The sequence below is a fragment of the Osmerus mordax genome, chromosome 27 (genome assembly GCF_038355195.1).
Source record: "Osmerus mordax isolate fOsmMor3 chromosome 27, fOsmMor3.pri, whole genome shotgun sequence".
NCBI lineage: Eukaryota > Metazoa > Chordata > Actinopteri > Osmeriformes > Osmeridae > Osmerus > Osmerus mordax.
In genome coordinates this window covers 6,392,944-6,417,978 of record NC_090076.1, presented here as the reverse complement: position 1 = coordinate 6,417,978, position 25,035 = coordinate 6,392,944, and the positions used below count along the sequence as shown (strand labels likewise).

Here is a 25,035-nt window from a genome sequence, read left to right as displayed (position 1 = left end):
TATTTAATATGTGGATAAAAAAGTAGAGGGTTGATCTTGCTGCAGCCAAGACACGCTTGCACTGGTTTCAAATCTAAACTGAGCACCTGAGCATTACTCCATGAAGGTGAACGTTCGGGCCGGTAGTGGGGACGTGTCAGGAAAATGTGTCGTATTTTTCCGTTCTTTTCATTATCTTGATTGCTTATACAGTCTCACTAGACGAACTGAACTATTAATTCGTAAAAAATGATAACCTTGATTTAAATATACAGTTATAATGGATGTGTGTGCATAATATGAAGTTTGATTGATGTACTGTGCACCATTACCATTTCCCCTGGATAAACAGCTCCCTTAGTTGTAATTCCATCTGTAATGAGGGTGAGACAAGACAAAAGGGGATCAGAAACAGTACTTAAGCCTCTAAAATTAATTTATATAGATAATGTTAAGTATGAACACACAGTATGAACAGACAATTATATGGTATGTGTATACATTTTGATCTCATCAGTAAAGACAGCAACAACATTAAAATACTTTGGATGCAACTTAAAACATCTGTCAAATTAAAGTTGATTTAAAAAAAGGTTTGTCTTTTTTATATTAATTAATGAGATCTTGCAAATATGTTCCTGTAAATAAAATAAGATTGCATGTGTGTAAATCATGTCGGAAGTTTTATAATTATAGTGAACTAAACATACCAGTAGAGGGGGCTGTTATGCAGGACTGCAGAAAGGTTCATCAATAGAGGTTTTCAGTAGTTATGGAAACAACATTTAAATATAGGATGTAACAGACAAACATATTAGTTTGTATCCTTGTTCCTGTGCGTGGGATGATTAAGACTTTATAAAGCGCTGTCTCTCAGCGTAGCCTACCAGATTACTTCCCATTCTGCCACTCACCTGCTGATCCAAGATGAAGCTGATCCTGACTCTCTGCATTACCTGGGCTCTTCTCCTCACAGGTAACACAACATACTCTACTGAGCTGAACCACAACCAAGGAGGTTCTCGAGAATGTACATGAATGATGGTGGGATGCAGGTGGGAGGTGTGAAGTAACTTGAGTCTATAGTTGGTCTATGATTTGACAATATGACTGATGTGTGGAATGGACGTGTGTTATTCTGTTCTTGTACATTTCCAGGGGAGTCACTGCAGTGTTTCAACTGTACTGATGCAACATGCATTAATCCACCAACCGTCAACTGCTCTGCAAACTCTGTATGTCAGTCTACAACCATTCTCTCCAATCAGTCTTCAATCAGCAAGAAAGGTGAATCATATTTCTAATACGTGATTAACAAAGGTGAATCATCAAAGCAGTCTTATTTTGTAAGCCTCCATTCTATCTCACAGTAGTTTTGGTTATCCATACTGAGTTGACTCTGTTCCTTAATCATTAACAGTCCATTATAAAAAAATTCTGCTTGTTTCAAAAAGAAGTTTAACATTCTTGTTAACATTGTATATGTTCTTATTGTATTTAGTCCAATCTGTAAAGAAGTCCTGTGTAGCGGCATCCAACTGCATGACACCTCTGAACGTCATGACAACACAACTGTCCGTGAACCTGGGCTTCGCAAACTTTAGTCAAACTCAGCTCTGCTGTGACCAAGACGGCTGCAACAACCAGTCTCCACCCGGTACAATTTATATCTCAAATAGTCATTTCAGCTAGACCATGTCAGATCAAATAATAATGTTTTTAATGTTTGAAAGTATATAACTACTGTATGTTAGCAGACAGTTGTTACCTGCAAATGCAATGTAGTTAGAACATCCTTGAACTGATACCGAACTACTAAGAACACTTAACCTGACCTGATATGCTTCTCTGCAGTCCTCAAATCCAATGGCCTAAATTGTCCTTCCTGCGTCAATGTGTCCGACACGGTGTGTAACACCACTGTGAACTGTGTGGGTGAGCAGGATAAATGCATTAGCTTCAAAGGTGAGTGTTTCCAAGGCTGAAATTTTCATGAACGTATGCGTTACCTAGAACCTTGTATGCATAAAAAAAGAAGTACAGCATCAGTGTGTTTTCTTCCTTTACAGTGACTGGTTCAATCAACACTGTCCTGAAGGGCTGTGCATCATCTCTGTGCAGCGCGTCTGTCATAACCTCTCTCCGGCTTTTTGTCTCACCATCAAACATTACTGTGTCCTGTAACTCGGCTTCCTCTACTGGTCCAGTGAGTGTAGTCCTCATGGCAATGTGGCTTCCTATGATGGTCAAACTTACCTACTAAAAAACATAAACACACCATCTTTAACATGCAGAACAAAAACGTTTTCTGAGATGATTGTCAGAAGATGCAGTTATAAACATGACAGTGTGTTTTACATTTGGCTTTTATACAAAGAAACCGATTTTGACAAAATTTCTACAAATGTTTTTTCATTACTTGTGCTGCCACAAGTAATGAAGGGGAATATGGTTATTGCTGTATCTGTATTTAGTTAATTATATTTTATCATTGAAATTCGACATTAATCTGCTTTATTTTACTGTTCATATAGTTGAACATTTCCATTTCTAATGGGAAAATGTGTTATATAGTTATTTAGGAAGAGTTAAAGGCATGGTAGGCAATGTTGTTGAGAAGCACTTTTTTTCTTATCTTATCTTTGCTGAAATAAACTTCACATATTGATAGCAACCAATACATATAAAGGTTTGACAGTAACATGAAATCAATAAGACATCTGTGGGCGTCACAAGACTGTAATAAACACAACCTATCCGTCTACCTACCCACCTGCACACACTCTGCCCCTGCACTCAAAACTACTGTGGTTTTGTGGGAGTGGTTTTAAAGGGAGGGGGTGGGATATTTTGGGTTGAATTGTGTCAAACAGAAGCTAAAATAGCTAGCTTCACAAAGCTTGCCTACCCTGCCTTTAAGACATGACTATAATGTTCAGTGAAAACCTGCATGTTTCTGATGGATCCATTTTGGGTTCCTGTCTGACACATTTTTGAAGGAATTGTTGGTAAAAGACTTTATTAAAGAAAACTTCCCAAATAGAATGCCTTTACCTTAAAACCGTTCTACAAAAGTTACAATTACAAGTTGTCTGTGTGACTTGTCTGTTCATCTATCCAATAAAAATATATTATATCTTTCATGTATTGCATCTCTTACATAAAATAACCTATTTGAGGTCTAATCTCAGTCAAAGACAACCTTGCCTACTTCATAAAATAGTTCAGTCGGTACTATTTAATATGTGGATAAAAAAGTAGAGGGTTGATCTTGCTGCAGCCAAGACACACCTACACTGGCTTCCAATCTAAACTGAGAACCTGAGCATTACTGCATGAAGGTCAGCAGGCTGAGCGGTTAGGGAATTGGGCTAGTAATCAGAAGGTTGCCGGTTCGATTCTCGGCTGTGCAAAATGACGTTGTGTCCTTGGGCAAGGACCCTACTTGCCTCAGGAGAAATGTCCCTGTACTTACTGTAAGTCGCTCTGGATAAGAGTGTCTGCTAAATGAGGAAATGTAAATGTAATGTATGAAGGTGAACGTTCAGGCTGGTAGTGGGGACGTGTCAGAAAAATGTGTCGTATTTTTCCGTTCTTTTCATTATCTTGATTGCTTATACAGTCTCACTAGACGGAAGGAACTATTAATTCAAAAAAAATTAGAACCTTGATTTAAATATTTAGTAATAATGGATGTGTGTGCATGTGCCCGTCCAGTATATTGTGCTTGTTTAATAACTACAAACAATAAGTCAAGTGGATTGAAAACCATCGAATATTAGACAATTCAGGACCAATATACTGAAAGGTGTTCTTTTCGTACTTGACTCTGAATCTGAACTAGATTCAGATTCATTCTGTTTGTTCAACAAATCATCCAGTGGCCTCGGACCCTTGGACGAAAACCAACGAATGTCCGTGATGCTATTCAGTGAATTATCACTAAACACCATGCAAAACATGTTTCATATTTTCAGCATTTATTAAACAATGTCCATTTCTCTTAACAAGTCTTCTCTCCAACAGCGTGAGTGACACAGTGGACGTTAAGATGGAGAAAAAGGATGCCGTTGTGAAGAGCACAGAACAAATAGCAGCTGCCTCTCACCTTATGTTCAACTTCGGTCATATTAATTACATTAATAATTATAAGAACAGTATGTACACTGAATGTAAGAGAACATCTGTTGAAACAAACCAAAACAGGAATCAAGAAATAGAAATTAGTAAAAAAAAGAAAAAGAAAGAGCAATCTTTTCTCAGTTGAAACTTTTAAAGCTAAATACTGCAACAATTCTGGGTTTTGTAAATTCATTCTGTAAGTATCTGTTCTGTAAGTATCTAGTTTCATGTTTTGCTTTCGTAAAAGTATGTTTAAAAAGAGTGAAGACCCTAGTTCTGCATGCTGATTGGTCAATTTGCTGGGTCAAAGCATGACATAACTGCATTCTATTCTATCTACTACCATCTCTTAGACAAACACACACACACACACAAACACAGCCTTGCACACACGCACACATACACACACACACAAACGTCACAACACACTGTATTTTACACTTGTTTCCCAAGCCCAGAGTTTGTCATTTTAGATGTGGATTCAGCTCTTAAGCGGCCAAAAGGTTTTGAATGGTTTGGTGGGGAAACACTTCACTATAGCAAATGTGGATGGCCCAAACGTTCTTTAACTCTACTAAAGAAATACCTTTCTTACCTTTCAAAAAGAACTCAAACAGAGCACCCTGTTGTTACAATACGTTTACACTGCGGTCACCCTTGAATCGTACGAGGCTCTTTTCACTAGTCTGAACTTGTTTTTGCACACCGATCTGTACAGTGACCAATGCCGTGTGTGGTGTGTGTGTGAGAGTAGCAGCGTGGAGTGAATTAGCACGGGACACAATCTCCCCCCCCTCCCTTTACTCCCTAACTCTTCGGCCTCACTCCTTTGCTTCAGCACTCCTAGCATGGCATACAAATAAAAATAAAAAATACAAAACCACAAATACACACTCGTACCATACTTGGGCTGTGTGAATAAAAAAAACGATGCAGGCTTTTATAACGCGTGAGAATACTTTTGACCTCGTAAGGATGGAGTGTCAGGACAGTGTGTGTGTTTGTGTGTGTGTGTGTGTGTGTGTGAGAGAGTGTTTAGAGGTTTAAGAGAGTCGAGGCTTTCACAACCGTCCATTCGACGTGTCTCGGAACGATGGAATGCAAATCGTACAGCAGGACTTCGGTCTCAGACGTACGTACATTACAGAGTCACATATCAACATGTATGTGCGGAGGAACATGTGATGTACAGTAGATGCACTACAGTGTTCGGAAACACGCTCGCACTCGAGCACGTACGCACGCACACGTGTGTGTTCAAACGTAAAAAGAGAATAAAGCCACGCTGAATGTTGAACTATACAGTCTAAAAAAGGCATTAAGAAATATTTGCTCGAATAAATATAAATAAATTAAATCATATATATATATAAAAAAAAAAAAAAAATCAACGGTGGGTTAAACCATGTTAGAACTCTGTTACATACAAACAAACACGGCGATTTGTCGAAAACAAACGAACGAAGAACAGAATTGTTCTGGAACGATACAAAATCAAACGTGTCTCGGTCCGAACGTGTGACACAAAACATTTGTCCACAACACAGACAGACAGGGTGGACTGAGCTCCATTTAAAGACACATTCACAACTTGTAGTAACGAGAGAGTAGAAAGGTGTGAGTAGGGGACCATGGAGGCTTGGGGGGAGTTTGGGGGCCGGGGTAGAGGTCGTGTGGTTGTTGGTCTCCAGGGTGCAGGTGGTGGTGGGAGTGCGAACTAGAGATCGGGGTGAGGGGGTGAATCGACAGTTCTAGAGGGTCTTTTAAGGAAGTCCCGGCGTAGCTGTGGCACGGTGTCTGACATCACTTCCTGAGTCAGACCCCAGTTGGCAGTGCTTCTGTGATCCCCTCTACAGTAAGCCCCCCCCCCACAGTTCCAAACCACAGCAGAGACCTTCGGCTCTTCTACAGCAGCTTGGAGCTCACGACAGATCAGCGGACCAACGGATTCTCTACCACCAGCAGGTATTAGGGGAGACGGACGGACGGGGGGCAGAAGTAGTCGGGTTCAGTTCCTGGGGGTTCCTGGAGGAGGGAGGGGGCGTTTTTCTAGTGCTCGGGCATCGCGACCTTCAGGACCAGCTGAAGCCGAACTCCTCGCTGGCCTCGTTCGGGGAGGGCTGACACGAGGAGGAAGGGGGGGGGGGGAGGGGGGGCTGCTGAGCCAGAGGACTGGGCCCTGTTCATGGTCCACATTGCATGTTAGCCACCACCTGGCTTGTTTACTTTCGTGTTTTCATGGATTTGCATGCCTCTCCCTCCCACGTGCGCGCTTCCCCCGTAATCGAGTTCATTTGAATCGTGCATACGAGTCGTATATGCATGTTGTTTGGATATTTTTTCCTCTTCCGTGTATTTTTCTTGGCTACTTCCTGAACGGCCGGCCTGTCACGCTGAGAGGGACGCGACACGGGGACGCGCGTGGGCGTTTGGTGAAACTGTATGCACGGCTTTCTCTGTGAGCTTCGCGTTCGTGCGAGTGTGTGAGCGCGGAGCGAGTGCGGGAACGTTTCGGGGTGCGATTCCCTTTCGCGGGCGGGGCAGGGGGAGGGGTGGGATGTACGGGGAGGGAGCGTACGGGGACTGTGGTGTGTGTGTGTGCTCGGCGGTGCTATAGCATTCCGTCCATGAAGCTGGTGTCCAGGCGCTGGATGAGCACGCGGATGAAGGACATCTCCTTGCGCGTGTTCTCGAATATGATCCGGGGGTCGTCCGACTGGCAGCGCAGGCAGTTGGGGGCCATGACCATGGCCAGGTTGTTCACGTCCATCTTGGTGATCACCACGTTGGCAGGCTGGGCAAACACCTGGGGGGTGGAGGGGGAGGGCGGGGGGGTAGCAGTGGGGTGTGGAGGTTGGGGTAGAGGGTTAGGGTGTGTGTGTGTGTGTGGGGGGGGGGGGGGTAGAGGGTAGGGACAGGATATGTGGACAGGGAAACAGAGTGAGACAAAGACAAGTTGAAAAGCACACTGTCGAGAGACATATTCAAACCCTTTTGCTGCAGACAGATCAACATTCCAAAAGATCAAGAGATAGATCAGTGCTCACCAAATAAGAATGTGTCAGTTGATAGAGAACCATGCCAGTACTGTAACTTACCTATGGGCCAATTTGCGTTGCAAATCATGTACCACTGTTTGCAAATGATGCACACTTCACACACACACTGCGTCATCATAATCTTCGATATTCAGGGCAGTGGCACCATGCTGACGTAACATGAGGTATCGGCTTTCTCCCACACATTGTGGGGGTGTTCCATTTGACACGTGCATTTGTGTGCGTGTGTTCACCAGCTGACCTGTGTGTGTGTGTGTGTGTGTGTGTACCTGGAGGAAGCGGATGAGGTAACACAGAACCAGCTTGTTGATGTGAGGCAGGCCCAGTGTGTGTGTGTGTGTGTGTGTGTGTGTGTGTGTGTGTGTGTACCTGGAGGAAGCGGATGAGGTAACACAGAACCAGCTTGTTGATGTGAGGCAGGCCCAGCACCACGTTGACCGCGGCCTCGGGGCTGTCGTAGTGGGTGATGCACTCCTCGTAGAACTCATGAGGGATCAGAGGCTCCTCCAGCTCCCGGTACCACAGCTTCAGGAGAGACGCTGAGAGAGAGAGGGAGGGAGAGAGACACAGAAAGACAGAGACAGAGAGAAAAAGACCGAGAGAGAGAGACAAAGAGAAAGAGAGATAGAGGGAGAGAGAGAGAGAGAGGGAGACACAGAGAGAGAGACAAAGAGAAAGAGAGATAGAGGGAGAGAGAGGGAGACAGAGAGAGAGAGACAAAGAGAAAGAGAGATAGAGGGAGACAGAGAGAGAGAGGGAGAGACAGCGAGAGGGAGAGACAAACAAAGAGAAAGAGAGATAGTGGAGAAAGACACAGAGAGAGAGAGAAAGAGAGAGAGACAGAGCAAAGCCAAGACAGACAAAAGAAGAGAGACAGAGAGAAAAGGAAAGAGTCAGACAGCTGTTTCTAGGGTACTGTTAACCGCCAATACAGCGTGCTACTGCATTGGTCCTCAGTATTTGATCATTGAGCAGACCGTCCAATCAAGAGCCAGATACAGTCCGGTGGTCAGACACACAGCCTCCTCCAGCCTCCAAGGCCACAGTCGCCATCATCACTCCTCTGGCGTCGTCTAAAGGACGACCGATCATAAGGGACACGGGAAGCCACGCACACATACACTCTCACAAGGAACACGACACGGCGCAGCTTTGAGCGATGACCCTGCGGACGCTGGAAATGACGCTCTCTCACTGGATCTCCCTTCAAGGAGAGACCATTTTTTCCCCCCTTTCTTTTAAAATGGTGGTTCTATTATTATTATTTAAGAGTGGTTCTATTATTATTATTTAAGAGTGGTTTTATTATTATCTAAGAGGGGGGTGGGAGGGTATCGAGAAAGGCCTGCAGAGTCATGTGACCAGCGGCGGCATCTCCCAGCATGCTTTGGGTGGAAGGGCTAATTATACAGAGAGAAGTAGAGCACTGCAGAGGGCCTGGAGCTTGAAGCTGATGAGCCACACACACACTGACAGCTTGGTGTCTGCTGATGCTGAAGACTGTGTGTGTGTGTGAGAGAGAGAGAGAGAGAGAGAGAGAGAGAGAGAGAGAGAGAGAGAGAGAGAGAGAGAGAGAGAGAGAGAGAGAGAGAGAGAGAGAGAGGGCTACCTGGGATGTGTGGGTCCTCCAGTCCGGTGGGGATTTTCCATTGGTCCACCTGGAGCTTGAGGGCGTTGACCTCGTCGATGTCGCCGGGAACCCTGGGGAGGTCAAAGGTCAAAGGGGAGGTGTGAGGAAGACTGTCACACACACACACCCCTCACATACACACACACACCCCTGACATACACATACAAACACACCCCTCACATACACACGCACACCCCTCACATACACACACACACACACACCCCTGACATACACACACACACCCCTCACACACACACACAGCTCACAGGTGGAGAGATAAAGGGATGAGATCCTCCCCCCCTCTATAACCTAACCTAGGCCCTCTCTCCCCCTCCACCCAGTCTGACCTGAAGATGCCCTCCGTCTGGTCCCCGTTGAGGCCCAGCACCTCCTCCGACAGGCGGGTCTGCACCCAGGGCAGCTGCCGGTCTGGGTAGCGCTCCTTCTGCAGCGACATCACTTCCTCCAGGGAGGAGCCGAACATGGAGGGGCTGAAGATGGCGTTCCTGGCGTGCTTGATCTCCTCCAGGCAGGGCTTCTGGAGACCCTGCACACACACACACACACACACACACACACACACACACACACACATGGACATTGTGGTGAGTGTGCGGGGGCAGACACACCAACAATCCATCTCCCCCAAAGGTTTTCAAGGGGTTAATCCCAGTCAAATGCCCTGCCTCTGGGTTAAGGTTGTGGAGTGTGTGTGTGTGCGGGTCCACCAAGTGACAAACTGCCTCTATTACCACCCTGCGGAGATCCTGGCACACGCCACACGTTTCGCACACGCTCTGCCAACCGCCCGTGCCCGCTAGCGCAGGCTGGCGTCGCCGCGGGAGACGGGGGCACAAGCAGCACTGGGGCGACGGCAGACACGGACACAGGCTCCACGCACCGCCCCGACACGAACCCTCCACCCATCCATCCCCCTGCTTGTCACCAGCTCGTCCTATCCCTCCCACCCTCCTCCACACCTCTCTATCGCTATGTTCCCCTCTCCCCCCACCTCCCCCCTCCCCTTCCCCCCCTCCCGTCCCTGTTTCTTGCTCCCTTCCCTATTCCTGCCTCCGTTCCTCCGGGCCCTCAAAGAGGTGAGCTCAGCGTGGCAAGTTGGCGCCCTCTGGTGGCGGGGAGAGGGAATGACGGCCTGCTGCTGTCGCGTGGTGGGGAAATCGCCGCGGAGAGCATCGTGGCTTTGCAGAGCCCCGCCCTCCCCCCCCCCCCCCCCCCCTCGCCCTCTCACCCCCCCTCCAGACCCCTGACACATATCCCGCAGCAGCCCGCGAGCGCTGTGCTACAGTAGCACGGCTGTGCAATGCCAATGTCTTTAGAAATCCGGGCTGGACGAGGACAAAGAGAGAGGTCACCGGGGGCACTTAGAAAAGGCCAAACGGCAATGAGTCACACCCGGAGGATTCCTCACTTGGCTGTGGGCTAACACCGTAGCGCCGGGCTGGCGTCACAGCCGCACGACGGCCACGGACGGGTCCGGAACCTGCACGACTGCGCCGGATCGGGTGAAACCAGGACGATGAGAGGGTATCGACAGGCTGACGCACGGGTTAGGGTTGTTGGAGTGTATTTTTAGGTCACGGGGAGGATAAATGAACAGTGGAATGTACTCCTGGAGGCTGTTTCCATGACACCCAGCATGGAAGCACCCCCAACCCCGCGCCCCCCCCCCCCCATGGCGGCTACTGTGTCATGTGATCCCGTCTGAAAACACAGAGGGGGAACTAGACACATCTGCCTAAAGGCCCCCTTTAATTGGAGGACTGGTTTAGGAATCAATATGAGGGAGAGAGGGATGGAGGAAGAGAGAGAGACACAAAGACAGAGAGCGATAGTGTGTGTGTGTGTGTGTGTGTGTGTGTAAACTCCTGCTAGATGAATGGACCCACCCCAGCACTCTCAGCAGGAGTCCCAACAGCAGACATTTACATTAATAATAAAGCTGCATTATGAGCAGGCTGGCTGAAACAATCATTCAGTTAAGACAAACACACACTCGTACACACACACAAACACACACTCGTACACACACACAAACACACACTCGTACACACACACAAACACACACACAGCTGCGGGGGGAAATGATAAATAAATAAAAAAGCGACTGAAATGGAAACACCAAAACACAGGCAGTCAGGAAGTCACATGAAGCCCAGAAGCAGAAGATCACTAATGAGGCTTTAGCCCATCTACTCATTCATCTACCAACACACACACTGGCCCCATTCTACCTCACTAACTCAAAGGTTGCATGCGTGCGTGTGTGTGTTTCGGGGGGGCGACGGCGGGGAGGGGGGGGGGGCAGAGATGAGGGGGACTGGGGTTTTGTGTTACAGTGTCTAGATAGAGGATGAGGGCGGAGGCATTGCGTTTGTCCCCACGACGTCCCCCTCCAATCCCATCCCTCCCCTCCTCTCCCTCCAATCCCATCCCTCGACTCCTCTCCCTCCAATCCCATCCCTCCTCTCCCTCCAATCCCATCCCTCCCCTCCTCTCCCTCCAATCCCATCCCTCGACTCCTCTCCCTCCAATCCCATCCCTCCTCTCCCTCCAATCCCATCCCTCCCCTCCTCTCCCTCCCATCCCTCCCCTCCTCTCCCTCCAATCCCATCCCTCCCCTCCTCTCCCTCCAATCCCATCCCCATCTCTCTTCTCCAACTCCAATCCCCCGGGCTCAGCCTCCTGATATGGAATTCTTAATCAGGGGCAGAGCAGCGTGAGCGGGGTCGTTAATTAAGCTGCTGAGTGGGGTCTTGGGGGGCGGGGGGGTAGCGCTAGCGCACAGAGCCCCGTTGAAGACTCTCATCCTGGGCATGTCGGGATGCGGTTCTCCCTGCAGGGCTAACGCTAACCCTGGAGGAAGCCCGTACAGCGCGGCTACAAATGGTCTGGCGCGAGTTAGTGTGTTGGAATGGCATGGCTGCCGTAAACACACGTTACAAATACACATACAAATGGCCGGTGCAGACACACACACACACACAGGGTTAGAGATAATCACCCAGAGGAAATGGAGGGCATACCTTCTTAGCTCCGGTTAAAGCAGCCTTCTGTAATTTCCTGTAGCAGTATTTGGCATAACTGCTGATGGCCACTCCTGGAAGAAGCACACACACACACACAGTTATACATTTACAAATATATAGTATTTTTAGGATTAGGATTGATCGATTTCCAACAGTCGTCAATGAAAGCACAAGCAGAGTCAGTGCATAGAGAGACACGCATCTGACAAACTCACACACAGTATCCTAGGTACTGAGAGTCAAGGGGCCCTATCTTGCACCCAGCGCAATTGACTTTGTCAACGACGCAAGTATCATTCCTAGTTTGCACTCGACGCAAAGCGGACTTTTCCCTCCACAGACGCACGTCGGTAATTAGGGAATTACTTTGCGCTCCCGGGGGCGGTTCAGCGAAAAAAGGAGGCGTGTTCCGGCGCAAACGTTCCCTGGTGCTATTTTGCAGTTTCAGAAAAACAATTCCGCTACTGACCAGGAAAAACGTAGTCTAAAGTCAATGGCGAGTTATTTAGATGCTATTTTAAGGGCGCAAGCTTGGTCCCTGTGCACTGCTGGCGAGGCCAGGGTCTTCTTTCTGCGAAGCTACGTTACATTGTTTTGATTTATGGCGTGTTACATTTCTTCAACGATTATAAAAAGATTTTCATGAGAAATCTCTATTTATGTGAACTTGATTTGTAACAATTGTGGCAATTTCCTCCCACGCCTTAACCGAAGCTAATTTGGGTGGGTTTCTTCTCCCATCTCCATCAGAATCAGAATTTGGTTTATTCGCCATGTAGCCTATGTTACACAAACACGGAATTTACTGTGGCAGGAAGGTGCAAACAATAAAGATATACGGGTCTTAAATTAAGTAAAAAAGTACAATAGTTAAACTAATTCTAAGAACTAAACAAGTAAAAAATATAACAATTTAAAACATGAAATATATATAAAAATAAGAATAAGAATTTGAATGAGCAGCATGAGCGGGAAATTTTGTGCAATGAGAAAACTGCTCTGCCTTTCCCATACAATGTCAGTTCTCTATCCGTTACGGCCCTGACTAGAACGTCGGTCTCCTCGGCTGTGAACCGCTCCTGGCATGCGCCAGGCAAATCTGCCGTTATAATAGCAATCCGCCATGGAACAAGCGCTGCTCTTAAAGGGAATGTGAGATGACGCTCTGATTGGTTTATTGCACGTTACGCCCAAACCACACCCATTAGTAATGTAGCTACTTCGGACCAACCCATTTCAGATTTGCGCCAGGCGCAAAGTCATTTATCCCGCCGGCAAAATAGCAACCACATCGGAGTCCCGCCCACAAAGTTACTTGCGCTTTGCGTTTGATGCTTGCGTTTCTGATCGTTAAAATAGTGCCCAAGGCCTCATGAACTGACAGGAAATTCAACACAACTGGCCTCAGCCTCAGCCCCAGCCCCAGTCCAGACAGTGTAGCCCAGCCCCAGCCCCAGTCCAGACAGTGTAGCCCAGCCCCAGCCCCAGTCCAGACAGTGTAGCCCAGCCCCAGCCCCAGTCCAGACAGTGTAGCCCAGCCCCAGTCCAGACAGTGTAGCCCAGCCCCAGCCCCAGTCCAGACAGTGTAGCCCAGCCCCAGCCCCAGTCCAGACAGTGTAGCCCAGCCCCAGCCCCAGTCCAGACAGTGTAGCCCAGCCCAGTCTCAGACTACATTCCCCCTCTGGGCTGCAGACTAGAGACAGCTGCTGGTATATGGGTCAGACTGAGTGACTGTGGAGTGGAGGAGAGCCTGACAGACAGACAACAACATCTAGATCTGTCATCATCTAGATCTGTCACGCAGACCAAACCTCTCACTACATTAGAGGCAGGACCCGTCTTCATGTCAGAGTGATTCTTCATGAAAACACAGGAAATAGCCACTGGAGTGGTGAGCCCAAAGTACAATGCTATCATACGGTCCTCACACACACACACACACATATTGGGCACAGTGAGACTGAGCAAAGGTAGTGGTGGTGACCCACACAGGCCAGGCACAGTGAGAGACGGGGGTGGCTCCGAGTGATGAAGATGAGGAGGAGGAGGAGGAAGAGGGGGAGGAAGGGGAGGAAGAGGGGGAGGAAGAGGGGGAGGAAGAGGGGGAGGAGACAGTGTCCCTGCTGCAGACACAGGGAGAGCAGCCAGCACCTGGAATGTGTGTGTGTGTTGGCTCAAGTGTTGTGCTGGAGAATCTTGAGTATTTGTATGGCGGAATGTGTGTGTGTGTAAGTGTACGTGTGTGTGTGTGTGTTGGGTCGGTATATATGATCAGATGGAGAATCTTGGCTATCCGTATAGCAGAATGTGCGAGTGTGTACCGTGTGTGTGTGTGTGTGTTGTGGTCGGAATGTTACTATTCTAACAGTTTGTACACACGCACACACACCCTCCGCTTACACTCAAACCCACTGTCGGCAGACAAGACAGAGATGAAATGACTAGATGAGTCCAAATTGCTGTGCAGTCCCCCGCAATGTTCATCTTCACAGGTCCGGCGAGGCAGGACTGAAGAGGCGTGTTTATCTAGAGGAACGGGAGGCCCTGGAAGCTCAGACGCGGCCACTCTGACAGGCTTGTTACCTCAGCGGGGTAGGACGGCAACAAGCCCCAATCACACACACACACACACCACAAACAAACCTCCAAAACAAGCTGCCAATTGTCACAACCGCTTTTCAGCTCGAGTCAGTCGATTGAAGTCGTTCCGACCCCAACCCCCCAAAACAACAGAAGAAGAGCGCGAGGGTACCCTTGGTGTCGTTGAGGGGGGTCCATGTGCCTGTAGATGTAGCCCTCCAGGTAGGAGTGGAAGCGGGGCGTGGGGGGGAAGAAGGCCAGGCACACGGCCATGAGCTCCCAGCCGCGCTCCAGGCTGTCGTAGCGGAAGTTCTCCGTGGTCTGACGGCACAGCTGGATGTAGAGCTCGTCACGCAGGCCCTGGCTGCTCCAGCCGCGCACCGCCACCTGCCGCGTGCACACACACGGATACACACGCACGCACGGATACGCACACACACACACACGGATACGCACACACGGGGGGGTGGGGGGGGGGGAGAACAGGACTCAGCGGATTGTTTCCAAGTGACTGGTTTTGAAAAGGAGCACGCGGGAAATGAAATAGAGGACGTGAAGCGGAGAGAGAAGAGAAATGTCAGGGAGAGATCGAGAAAGAGACAAGGAGAGAGACAGTCAGAGAGAGAGAGGGAGAGTCACAGAGAGAAAAATAGAGTCAAAGAGAGTTGGAGACAGAGAGAGTCAGAGAGAGAGAGTCAGAGAGAGAGAGTCAGAGAGAGAGAGAGAGAGTCAGAGAGAGAGAGAGAGTCAGAGAGAGACAGAGTCAGAGAGAGAGAGTCAGAGAGAGTCAGAGAGAGCGCGCGGTCCCCACCTCCAGGGCCACGGTGAGGGGGTGGATCTTGGAGCGCCGGTCCCCCATGTAGGTCTGCACCAGCTTGAAGATCTCCACCGCCTCCTTCTTCACCATGCGGTCAGACGTCACGATCATGGGCTTCTTGATGGGCTCGCTGCTCCACGCCAGCATGTTGGCGATGGACACCTTCCTCCGGAACAGGCCCTGGTGGGGACCGGAGAGGGAGGGTGTTGTGGGGATCATTCGGCTTCCGCCTCTTGTGTGTGTGTGTGTGGGGGGGGGGGAGGGTTGGGAGAGAGAGAGAGAGAGAGACAGAGAGAGAGAGAGAGAGAGAGAGAGAGAGAGAGAGAGAGAGGAGTTGCCGTAGCTACCTGAGTGTGTTTGTTGAAGTGCTTGAAGCCCAGTTCTCGATGTCGGTCTCCGAGGACGGCTTGCGCAGCGTGAACTCGGGAAGACACCGCAGCTGGCGCTGGGCATCATGTTGCGGGCGTTCCTGCTCGCCTCAAACTGGGCACACGCACCAGGTCCTCCGACTGGGAGGAGGGGGGAGACCCCGAGGGAGGGAGGGAGGGAGGGAGGGAGGGAGGGGAGGGAGGGAGGGAGGGAGGGGAGGGAGGGAGGGAGGGGAGGGAGGGAGGGAGGGAGGGAGGGAGGGAGGGAGGGAGGGAGGGAGGGAGGGAGGGAGGGAGGGAGGGAGGGAGGGAGAGAGCAGGGGGGCGAGACAGATAGCGAGAGGGAGATGGAGAAAGAGAGTGGGGAAGGAAGGGAGGGAGAGAGAGGGATTGGACGGGAGGGAGAGCGAGGGGAAATAAAGAGAATGACAGAGAGTAGGAGAGGAAGGGAGAGAGGAAGTGGAAAGGGAAGGAGAGAGAGAGTGGGGGGAGAAGAAACAGCAGGAGAGGGAGACAGAGGGAGAGAGAGAGAGAGGCAGAGAGAGGAGGGGGAGGGGTTGATTAACATTGCTTTGTTCTGTTGTAGCACAATCATAATTAAAGAGGACAGGGGGTGAATAAAAGAGACAAAACTGTCTCGGTCTGGAGTGAGAGAGAGAGATAATTAGCCTGACAAATCTCTCCTGCAGAAACGTCTTCAGGGTTCTCCACCCACAGAAAAAGTGTCGGGGTGAGAGGTGGAGAACGACCCCCTCTATCCTCTCATATTCTACTGCATATTCAATATTAGAGTTTAGGTGAGAATTCAGCAGTGTCTGGTTGCACCTTAACGATCACCTAAACTCTCATATTTGATGTTAATGTGTGCTCACACTCCGGTGAAGGTGCCAGTATCCCCCAGCAATTACCCACAGTGCACCTGGCCAGCAGGGACCAGGGGCGGGGTTTAAAGAAGCTGACTGGTTGGGCGCTAGGAAGGGGGCAAGGGGCATCGGACCTGACAGAGGAGATCTCTCTGTGCGCCCTTCCTATCACAAAAACCACCTGATCCAGAAGAGAGACGGAGAGGAAGGGAGAGAGAGGAAGGGAGACAAAGAGAGAGAGAGAGAGAGAGAGGGTGCACCTCCTGCCCTCCCTCGCCCTCCCACTGCCCCCATCCCTGCCTGGACGCCCCTCTCCACAGCCCCTCACTTGGGCTGAAGCCTTTAGACAGGGCCCCCGATCGCTGCAACTCCAGGACGTTTTCACCTCGCTTTTAACAGCCGTCGACGGAAAGCTATCATCGGGCGAACAAAGGAGTGTGTGAGAGGGAGGGAGGGAACTGGAGGGATGAGGTGAGGAGGAAATTGGCCTCTAATTCTGAGCCAGTCCCCCTTTAAGTGTGGCAGGGCTCCAGACTGTCTTCACACCCAGAATCAGGGCCTGCTGTCTGGTCTCTCACATCGCTACTGCACACTGGGGGGCCCCCACGCACCAGTGGGCCCCCACGCACCAGGGGCCGGGGAGAGCCCGCGTTTGGCTGCGGGGGTGGACGTTTGTGTGTGTGTGTGTGTGCGAGGGGTGTGTGTGTGTGTCCGTTTCTGTGCATGTGTTTTGGAGTGTACGCGTGTGTGTGTTGGTATGGGTGTGTGTGTGTGTGCGCGAAGGGCCTGGTCTGATCCCTGTCTTGTTCAGAGAGAGCGGCTCTGGGTAATGGCGGCATGGATATTACATAAGCCAATATCAGGACCTCCTTCCCGGCTCCAGCTCTTAAAAGAATTCTCTGCACGACATGAAAAATTCATGACCGCATGCTTGGGCGTGTCTGTGAGCGAGAGAATATGAACCAAAACCTGGCTGCGTGTTGTAGAGCCAAGTGTCTCCTATATTTACATTTTTTACATTTTAGTCATTTAGCAGACGCTCCTATCCAGAGCGACTTACAGTAAGTACAGGGACATACCCCCGAGGCAAGTAGGGTGAAGTGCCTTGCCCAAGGACACAACGTCATTTTGCACGGCCGGGAATCGAACCGGCAACCTTCTGATTACTAGCCCGCTTCCTTAACCGCTCAGCCACCTGACTCCCTGTATGTGTGTGTGTACCTGCGAGGGGTGGAGGTACGGCTCGGTGAGGCCAGGTTGGTCTGGACGGAGAGGCTCTTCTCCAGCAGGGCGTGGGGAAGCCCAGCCGGTCGAAAGTGCTCCTCTTCCAGTGGTGGCCGTCGCTCTGGGCCAGCGCCTCGTCCTCGCTAAATGCCCTCACCACCGGGCCGGGCAGGGGCAGGGGCATGCCCCGTCGCTCTCGTAGCCGTCCTTGGAGCCCCCGCTTCCCAGGACCCCGGCGCCTCCGCCCCCGCCCTGCCCCGAATCCCAGCTGCTCCTCTGCTTCATCACCTGCTGCGCCTCCCACGCCAGCCTCGCCTGCGCCGCCACCGCCTCCGACAGCGTCCCGCTGCCCTCGCGCTCCCCGCCCTCCCCGCCGCCGCGCCCCAGCTCCGGGGGCAGCGAGGCTTGCGGCTCTTGCGCTTGCGGTTCCCCCCGGGGGAGGAGGAGAAGCCGCCGGCGCCGGAGGAGGAGAGCGAGTGATGCTGGCTGGAGCTCCAGGACATGCTGTCCTCGTACAGCAGCCTCTGGCCTCCCTCGCCCCCCTCGCCGCCGTAGTCCAGCAGCAGCCGCGGGTCCCGGATGAGGACTGGCTGTGCTGCAGGGTGTACGAGCCGCCGTACGAGCCCCCGTAGCCGCCCGGGGGAGGCGCCGTAGCGGAGCAGGCGGTCGGCCGTCTTGAAGCGCGGGCTGGAGGAGGACTGCTCCACGTAGACCAGCTGTTTGACGTACTCCTTCCCGGCGGGGCTGTACTCGAGGCTCTGGGTCTTTTCCGGACACTTCTGCCGGGTGAGCACCAGCTGGCCGTAGGGGGAGTGGCTCTGCTTGGGCGAGTGGTAGGGCTTGCGGGCGGGCGACTTGCCCGTGCCGTACGGGGCGGAGGCGTCGGCGTGGCCGCGGAGGTCGGTGGGCGGCTCCTCGTAGATGGGGGGCGGCGGCGGCTGGCACTCCGAGGGGGGCTCCTCGTACAGGGGGGGCTCGTAGGCGTAGCGGGGCGACGGGGGCTGCGAGTCGCCCGAGGAGCGGCGGTGGGTGCCCGTGCCGCCCAGCTCCGCCCGCTTGAGGAAGGGCGACTGGCGGCGCTCCGCGTACAGGGCGGGGGAGCCGTCGGGCTCGGACGCACCGCCGCCACCGGAGGAGCGCCGCGCCCGGGGGGCCGTGCCCCCCCCGAGGGGACGGCCGGGGTCGGGGGGTCGCAGGGGGAGTAGCCGTTCCCCTGGTGGGACAGGAAGCTGGGGCTCGCGGTCCGTCACCTTGATGAGCATGCGCTCCTTGGTGCCGGTGTTCCATCGAAACGGAGAGGTCCTGAGAGCGTGAGAGGAAGAGAGAGAGAGGGAGAGAGAGGAAAGAGAGAGAGAGGGAGGGATAGAGAGAGAGATAGAGGAAGGGAGAGGAGGGAGAGGGAGGAGAGATCAAGTGAGAAAGAGAGAGAGGGAGGGAGAAGCAGGGAGAAGAGGGGGAGGGAGAGAGATAGAGGGAGAGAGATAGAGGGAGAGAGATAGAGGGAGAGAGAGAAAGCGGGAAAGTTAATTACAGTATACTTTGTGGCACAGGGGACAGTGATAAAGAGGTGCCAAGTGTGTGTTTGATCGTGTGATATAGAGTGTGTGATAATTTGGAGTCCAGAAGGACTGCTGACCCCAGGGAAAGCCAGTCTGGGGCAGGCAGAGACAGGGCCAGGCTCCATAGGCAACAGCAGCAATTACAGGAACGAGACCCAATTCATCGCTTTTAAACTTCTAGCATCCCAAAGGCAGTTCTTTTAACAACACGTTCTGTTTACAGCTCCTTATTAAGAACACTTCGGTGCTACTGAATGGGATCTTTCTGGCAATAAACAGCACCTACCGCCATAAAAGACACCCGTTTAATCAAGTTTATGATTTCATATCTCACCCTATCATAATATCAGTTTAGTACAGTGAGTCTCCAGGCAGGTCTCTAGGCCGAATCCCAATACTAATAATAATATCTGTCTTACCCCTACCCCTTACCCCTAGCCCTTAGTTTTGCGCATTCCTTTGAGAGTACGTGGTTTCCCAATACTCTTTTTGATCGAGTGGTAGGGCTAAACAAAGGGGTATACACCCCTTAAAACCAAGTTTTTTCGGGAGCTTACTTGAAACCTAGAGGTATGTGAATACTGCGCTACTGCAACAATGGCGGCCAGATCAGCCAGAGTCCCATAAATGTAATATTTTCGGCTTAAATAATTGATTAAAAAAATGGTGACAGTCTTGTTTAGTGATCTACACAGTCCCGTACATATGTATTTGCAACCATGTCTTAATCGAAAAGTTTTAAAAAATCGCTAGTTTGCTACGCTAACGTTACATTGCTGATTTGCACAACAGTACCGCATTTCTCTGATTAGCCTTGAATGGACTCCATGCATGTCTACAGTTTTAACTAAACTCCATCAGCAGCGAATTACGTTTGATATCAGTGCATAACACTACTTGCTTTGGAGACATCGATATTCGTAACCGTAACCAAGTGGTGTCTCATTTTCATAGGGCTATGTAGCCCTTACCCTCAGTTTCGAGGGCTAAGGGCTAGGGTAAACTAAGGGCTAGGGGTAAGGGGTAAGACAGAGTAATGGGATTCTGCCTTATCCTATTTGAAAAGCTGGGAGGTTCATCTACGGCAAAAGAGATTTGGTGGTCGTCCTCTGCTCTTCCCGCAGAATCGGGACAGGATGTAGATTCGCTGGTTGTTTTCATACGAGCTATGAGAGCCCTTTTGAGAGTCTGTATGTGAAGCGGCCAAGTAATGGAGGGAGGTGTGTGAGACAAATACAGGATGAGAGTGGGAGAGAAAGAGTGTGTGTGTGTGGAGAGAGAGGGAGAGAGAGGGGGAGAAAGAATGAGGTGTGAAATCGATTCCAGCATTGGCCATCCTTGGCTTCCGATGGTTCCATGCCTTGATTCCCAAGACAGGGCTGCATACAAGAGAGGCCAATATGGGCATGTGTGTTTGTGTGTCTATGGTATGTTTGTGCGTCAGTCCTGTATGTGTCTGGGTTGTGTGTGACAGTGTGTACATTCATGTGTGTATTCGTCTGGGTGCGTGTGAACGTGTGTGTATGCTAACGTGTGTGTGTGAGAGTGTGTGTACGCTAATGTGTGTGTGTGAGTGGTGCGTCTGTAATGACAGGGTAGGCATACACCATTACAGGGCTCTGTAGGTTTGGACCACAATGTGTTCCAGCGCCAGTGCTACAACCCACTCTCTCTCTCTCTCTCTCTCTCTCTCTCTCTCTCTCTCGCTCTCTCTCTCTCCCTCCCTCCCTCTCCCTCTCTCTCTTTCTCTCCCTCTCTCTTTCTCTCTCTTCTCTCCCTCCCTCTCCCTCTCTCTCTCTCTCTCTCTCTCCCTCTCCCCCTCTCTCTTTCTCTCTCTCTCTCTTCTCTCCCTCTCTATCTCCGCCTTACCTACTCCCCACCATCATTGTAGTTCACCTCGTCAGTCGGTTTCCCTTCCATCTCTCGCTCTCCACTTCTTTAAATCTCCACCTCTGGCTGTCTCTCTGCAGCCTACTACAAGTGAACATTGTTCCTCCTCTCCTGCCTATAAATTATTCATGGCCATTCGACTCCTCTCCCTGCCTATAAATTATTCATGGCCATTCGACCTTCAAATCAATTTACACATTCTGTCCATATCGGATCTCTCCCTCCACCCGGCTTCTCCCTTCCTCGGTCTCTCTCTCTCTGTCTCTCTCTTTCTCTCTCTACTAACAGTCTAAATCTCTCGATCCATCTTCTATTCTGCCAAGCATGTCATCTCGTCCGTAACTCCATTTCTCTCGCTCCCTCTCTCTCTCTCTCCTCTGACTCTTTACCTCTCTCTCTCCCTCTGACTCTCTATCTATCTATTTCTCTCCCTCTCTCTCTCCTCTGACTCTCTACCCTCTACCCTCCTACCTCTCTCTCTCTCTCCCTGCCTCTGACTCTCTACATCTCTCTTTCTCTTCCTCTGACTCTCTACCTCTCTCTCTACCTCTCTCTATCCCTCTGTCTCTCTCCCTCTGGCTGGTTGTGTGTGTGTGTGTGTCAGGTGAAGGAGGGCAGCTTGGTTGTGTGTGTGTCAGGTGAAGGAGGGCAGCTTGGTTGTGTGTGTGTCAGGTGAAGGAGGGCAGCTTGGTTGTGTGTGTGTCAGGTGAAGGAGGGCAGCTTGGTTGTGTGTGTGTCAGGTGAAGGAGGGCAGCTTTCTTGTGTGTGTGTCAGGTGAAGGAGGGCAGCTTGGTTGTGTGTGTGTCAGGTGAAGGAGGGCAGCTTGCTTGTGTGTGTGTCAGGTGAAGGAGGGCAGCTTGCTTGTGTGTGTGTCAGGTGAAGGAGGGCAGCTTGCTTGTGTGTGTGTCAGGTGAAGGAGGGCAGCTTGGTCTGACAGCTGCGGCATGTCACTCCTCTGCCTCTCTCATGCGCTCCAGATGGCTGTGAGAGCTGGCCTCCTTCATATGCATTATGGATCTGACACCACCACACACACACACACAAAGGTTCATGCATACACACATACACCCACTAGCAGCATGGTTTATTACAGACACAAATACACTATTCATCAGTATGAACGTCCTTCAAAAGTTGTTGTATAACTCCAAACTGAACTCTGCTACTCTACACACACACACACACACACACACACACACACACACACACACACACACACACACACACACACACACACACACACACACACATACACACAAACACACACACACACACACACACACACACACACACACACCACACACACACACAGGCTTGTGGATCAATAAGGAGGGAGCTCTGATTTAGGGAGCTGGTGGTGAAGTGGACCTGGGGTGAAACAAGGAAAGACAGTCTCTTCTACCTCAAGGATGCCCAGTCTTTAAATCTCCCTCTCCTCTGTTCTCTCCCTCTCCCTCTCCCTCTCCCTCTCCCTCTCCCTCTCCCTCTCCCTCTCCCTCTCCCTCTCTCCCTCTCTCCCTCTCTCCCTCTCTCCCTCTCTCCCTCTCTCCCTCCCTCCCTCCCTCCCTCCCTCCCTCCCTCCCTCCCTCCCTCCCTCCCTCCCTCCCTCCCTCCCTCCCTCCTCCCCCTCTCCCTCTCCCTCTCTCTCTCTCTCTCTCTCTCTCTCTCTCTCCTCTCCTCTCCTCCTCCGAAATAGGATCCTTGGCCTTCCTGGGGGGGTTCGTAGCTGTGTTGAGGTCAACGGCCGCCCTCCATCTGTGAGATGGCTGGGCTGTGAGGAGCTGCAGGTCCTGTCCACTTGATGGTCTGGAGAGTGATGCAGTCTACACTAGGACTACAACTTCCATCAGCCCACGGAGCTACACTAGGACTACAGCTTCATCAGCCCACAGAGCTACACTAGGACTACAACTTCCATCAGCCCACGGAGCTACACTAGGACCAAAGCTTCCATCATGACGGAAGTAGAGATGACTGCAAAGCTTCCAACATGAACCAACTAACATTTTCCAAAAAAAACAAATCCCTGAACTTAAGTAAATCCTTTTTCCGATGTGACAGAACCCTAGGAGGCTACAAATTCCACATGACTGAAGAAAAAAGGCGTAGCCCGAAAACATGACATGACCAAAAAGGACAACATATCTCAAAATGACTTAACCTTAGAATACTAGAGACTATCAAGAATTTCCCAGCACTGAAATACATAAAGCCAGTACGAATCACTCTGGGTGATTCGTACATAAAAGCCTGATCTAACCGCTTGTATGTGGTTAGAATCACTGACAAGGGACAGTGTTAGGTAAGTGTAGTGTGTAAGTGTGTGTGACTGTGTGTGTGTGTGACTGTGTGTGTCCTCTTGTCGCCGCAGGCAGGGAGAGGAGCAGATAACACATGTACAGGACACTGCGACCCCCAGCCAACCATGTCCACCAATCACAGCCAACTGCAGCAGATTACAGCTAATGAGCGAGAGACAGACTCGTTAGAGACGGAGCGAGCGAGGGGTGGTGAGAGACGGTGAGAGAGGTGGTGAGAGAGGGAGGCTGAATGAGTAGAGGAGGAGGAGGAACACTGAAGGTGAAAGAACCATTCAGAGTGGAGAAAATCGTCCAATCGATAGAGGCTGGGAGAGAGAGAGAGAGAGAGAGAGAGAGAGAGAGAGAGAGAGAGAGAGAGAGAGAGAGAGAGAGGAGAGAGAGAGAGAGAGAGAGAGGGAGAGAGAGAGAGGGAGGGAGAGAAAAAGAGCACAATGGAGAAACAAAGAGGTATAGAAAGAGAGAGAGAGATAGAGAGAGAGAGATGACAGATTTAATGGTGGACAGAGAGATATAGTGAGACAGAACTGGACATCCTAGCATGGTTGTGTTTGACGTGTCGTGGTCAGTGACTTGTCCTTTCTTTTGGTCCGTGTTTCGCTCCACCTGTGGTCTGAACGTCAGCGTTCGACCCCTCAACCATGAGTGGTTACTGAGGGAGGTTAGTGGTCAGGTTGTGGTCAGGGTTAGAGTCGAGGGATGGAGGCCAGGGTTAGAGGTCAGGGTTAGAGTCGAGGGATGGAGGCCAGGGTTAGAGGTCAGGGTTAGAGTCGAGGGATGGAGGCCAGGGTTAGAGGTCAGGGTTAGAGTCGAGGGATGGAGGGGCCAGGGTTAGAGGTCAGGGTTATAGTCGAGGGATGGAGTTCAGGGTTAGAGTCGAGGGATGTAGGTCAGGGTTAGAGGTCAGGGTTAGAGTCGAAGGATGGAGGCCAGGGTTTGAGGTCGGGGTTAGAGGTCAGGGTTAGAGTCGAGGGATGGAGGCCAGGGTTAGAGTCGAGGGATGGAGGCCAGGGTTAGAGGTCAGGGTTATAGTCGAGGGATGGAGGTCAGGGTTAGAGTCGAGGGATGGAGGTCAGGGTTAGAGGTCAGGGTTAGAGTCGAAGGATGGAGGCCAGGGTTTGAGGTCGGGGTTAGAGGTCAGGGTTAGAGTCGAGGGATGGAGGTCAGGATTAGAGGTCAGGGTTAGAGTCGAGGGGGGTTAGAGGTCAGGGTTAGAGGTCAGGGTTAGAGGTCAGGGTTAGAGGTCAGGGTCAGAGGTCAGGGTCAGAGGTCAGGTGTTGGTCCGCTCACCTGTCCGTGTCCTCCCGGCTGGCCTGCTTGTCGCTCAGCTCCTGGTCCAGCGAGGACGACGTGCTCCCCTCCCTGCTCACGCCGCTGTTCCTCCCCGGGCTGTTGTCGGCCGACGCCCTTCCCCCCCCCTCCTCCTCCTCCTCCCCCCCCGCGGGGCGCGGCGGCGGCGGCGGCGTCGGTGTGCTGCTTGAGCGTCTGCAGCTTGGCCAGGGGGATGATGTCGCAGGCGGCCGGCCGGTGCCACACGGTGCGCTGCGTGGAGGCGTTGTAGTAGTAGAAGCGCGACGTG

General features: G+C 51.2%; 2 protein-coding genes across 2 annotated transcripts in view; one reads left to right on the top strand and one right to left on the bottom strand.

The window, feature by feature from the left end:
* Nucleotides 1-854: 854 nt before the first annotated feature.
* LOC136937071 (phospholipase A2 inhibitor gamma subunit B-like) lies at nucleotides 855-3,120 on the top strand. The gene is made up of 5 exons (XM_067230821.1): nucleotides 855-955; nucleotides 1,138-1,266; nucleotides 1,481-1,636; nucleotides 1,834-1,944; nucleotides 2,049-3,120. The coding sequence occupies exons 1-5, from the start codon at nucleotides 907-909 to the stop codon at nucleotides 2,240-2,242; spliced, it is 639 nt and encodes a 212-aa protein (XP_067086922.1). The 5' UTR covers nucleotides 855-906; the 3' UTR covers nucleotides 2,243-3,120.
* A 3,577-nt stretch (nucleotides 3,121-6,697) lies between these two features.
* arhgap39 (Rho GTPase activating protein 39) overlaps nucleotides 6,698-25,035 on the bottom strand; it is a 19,751-nt gene continuing 1,413 nt past the window's right edge. The window contains 23 exon segments of the mRNA XM_067230204.1: nucleotides 6,698-6,907; nucleotides 7,530-7,699; nucleotides 8,770-8,861; nucleotides 9,138-9,337; nucleotides 11,835-11,908; nucleotides 14,590-14,608; nucleotides 14,610-14,804; nucleotides 15,229-15,414; nucleotides 15,582-15,607; nucleotides 15,610-15,657; nucleotides 15,660-15,734; nucleotides 15,737-15,743; nucleotides 17,687-17,709; nucleotides 17,712-17,759; nucleotides 17,762-17,872; nucleotides 17,875-18,090; nucleotides 18,093-18,275; nucleotides 18,278-18,329; nucleotides 18,331-18,855; nucleotides 18,858-18,923; nucleotides 18,925-18,991; nucleotides 24,747-24,874; nucleotides 24,876-25,035. Of these exon segments, the coding sequence (XP_067086305.1) occupies nucleotides 6,713-6,907; nucleotides 7,530-7,699; nucleotides 8,770-8,861; nucleotides 9,138-9,337; nucleotides 11,835-11,908; nucleotides 14,590-14,608; nucleotides 14,610-14,804; nucleotides 15,229-15,414; nucleotides 15,582-15,607; nucleotides 15,610-15,657; nucleotides 15,660-15,734; nucleotides 15,737-15,743; nucleotides 17,687-17,709; nucleotides 17,712-17,759; nucleotides 17,762-17,872; nucleotides 17,875-18,090; nucleotides 18,093-18,275; nucleotides 18,278-18,329; nucleotides 18,331-18,855; nucleotides 18,858-18,923; nucleotides 18,925-18,991; nucleotides 24,747-24,874; nucleotides 24,876-25,035 (2,866 nt within the window). The 3' untranslated portion in view covers nucleotides 6,698-6,712.

Coding starts and splice junctions, on each gene's coding strand:
- LOC136937071 (XM_067230821.1), top strand. CDS start 907: ATGAAGCTGATCCTGACTCTCTGCATTACCTGGGCTCTTCTCCTCACA. Junction 1,637..1,833: donor CAACAACCAGTCTCCACCCG/GTACAATTTATA, acceptor GCTTCTCTGCAG/TCCTCAAATCCAATGGCCTA. Junction 1,945..2,048: donor TAAATGCATTAGCTTCAAAG/GTGAGTGTTTCC, acceptor CTTCCTTTACAG/TGACTGGTTCAATCAACACT.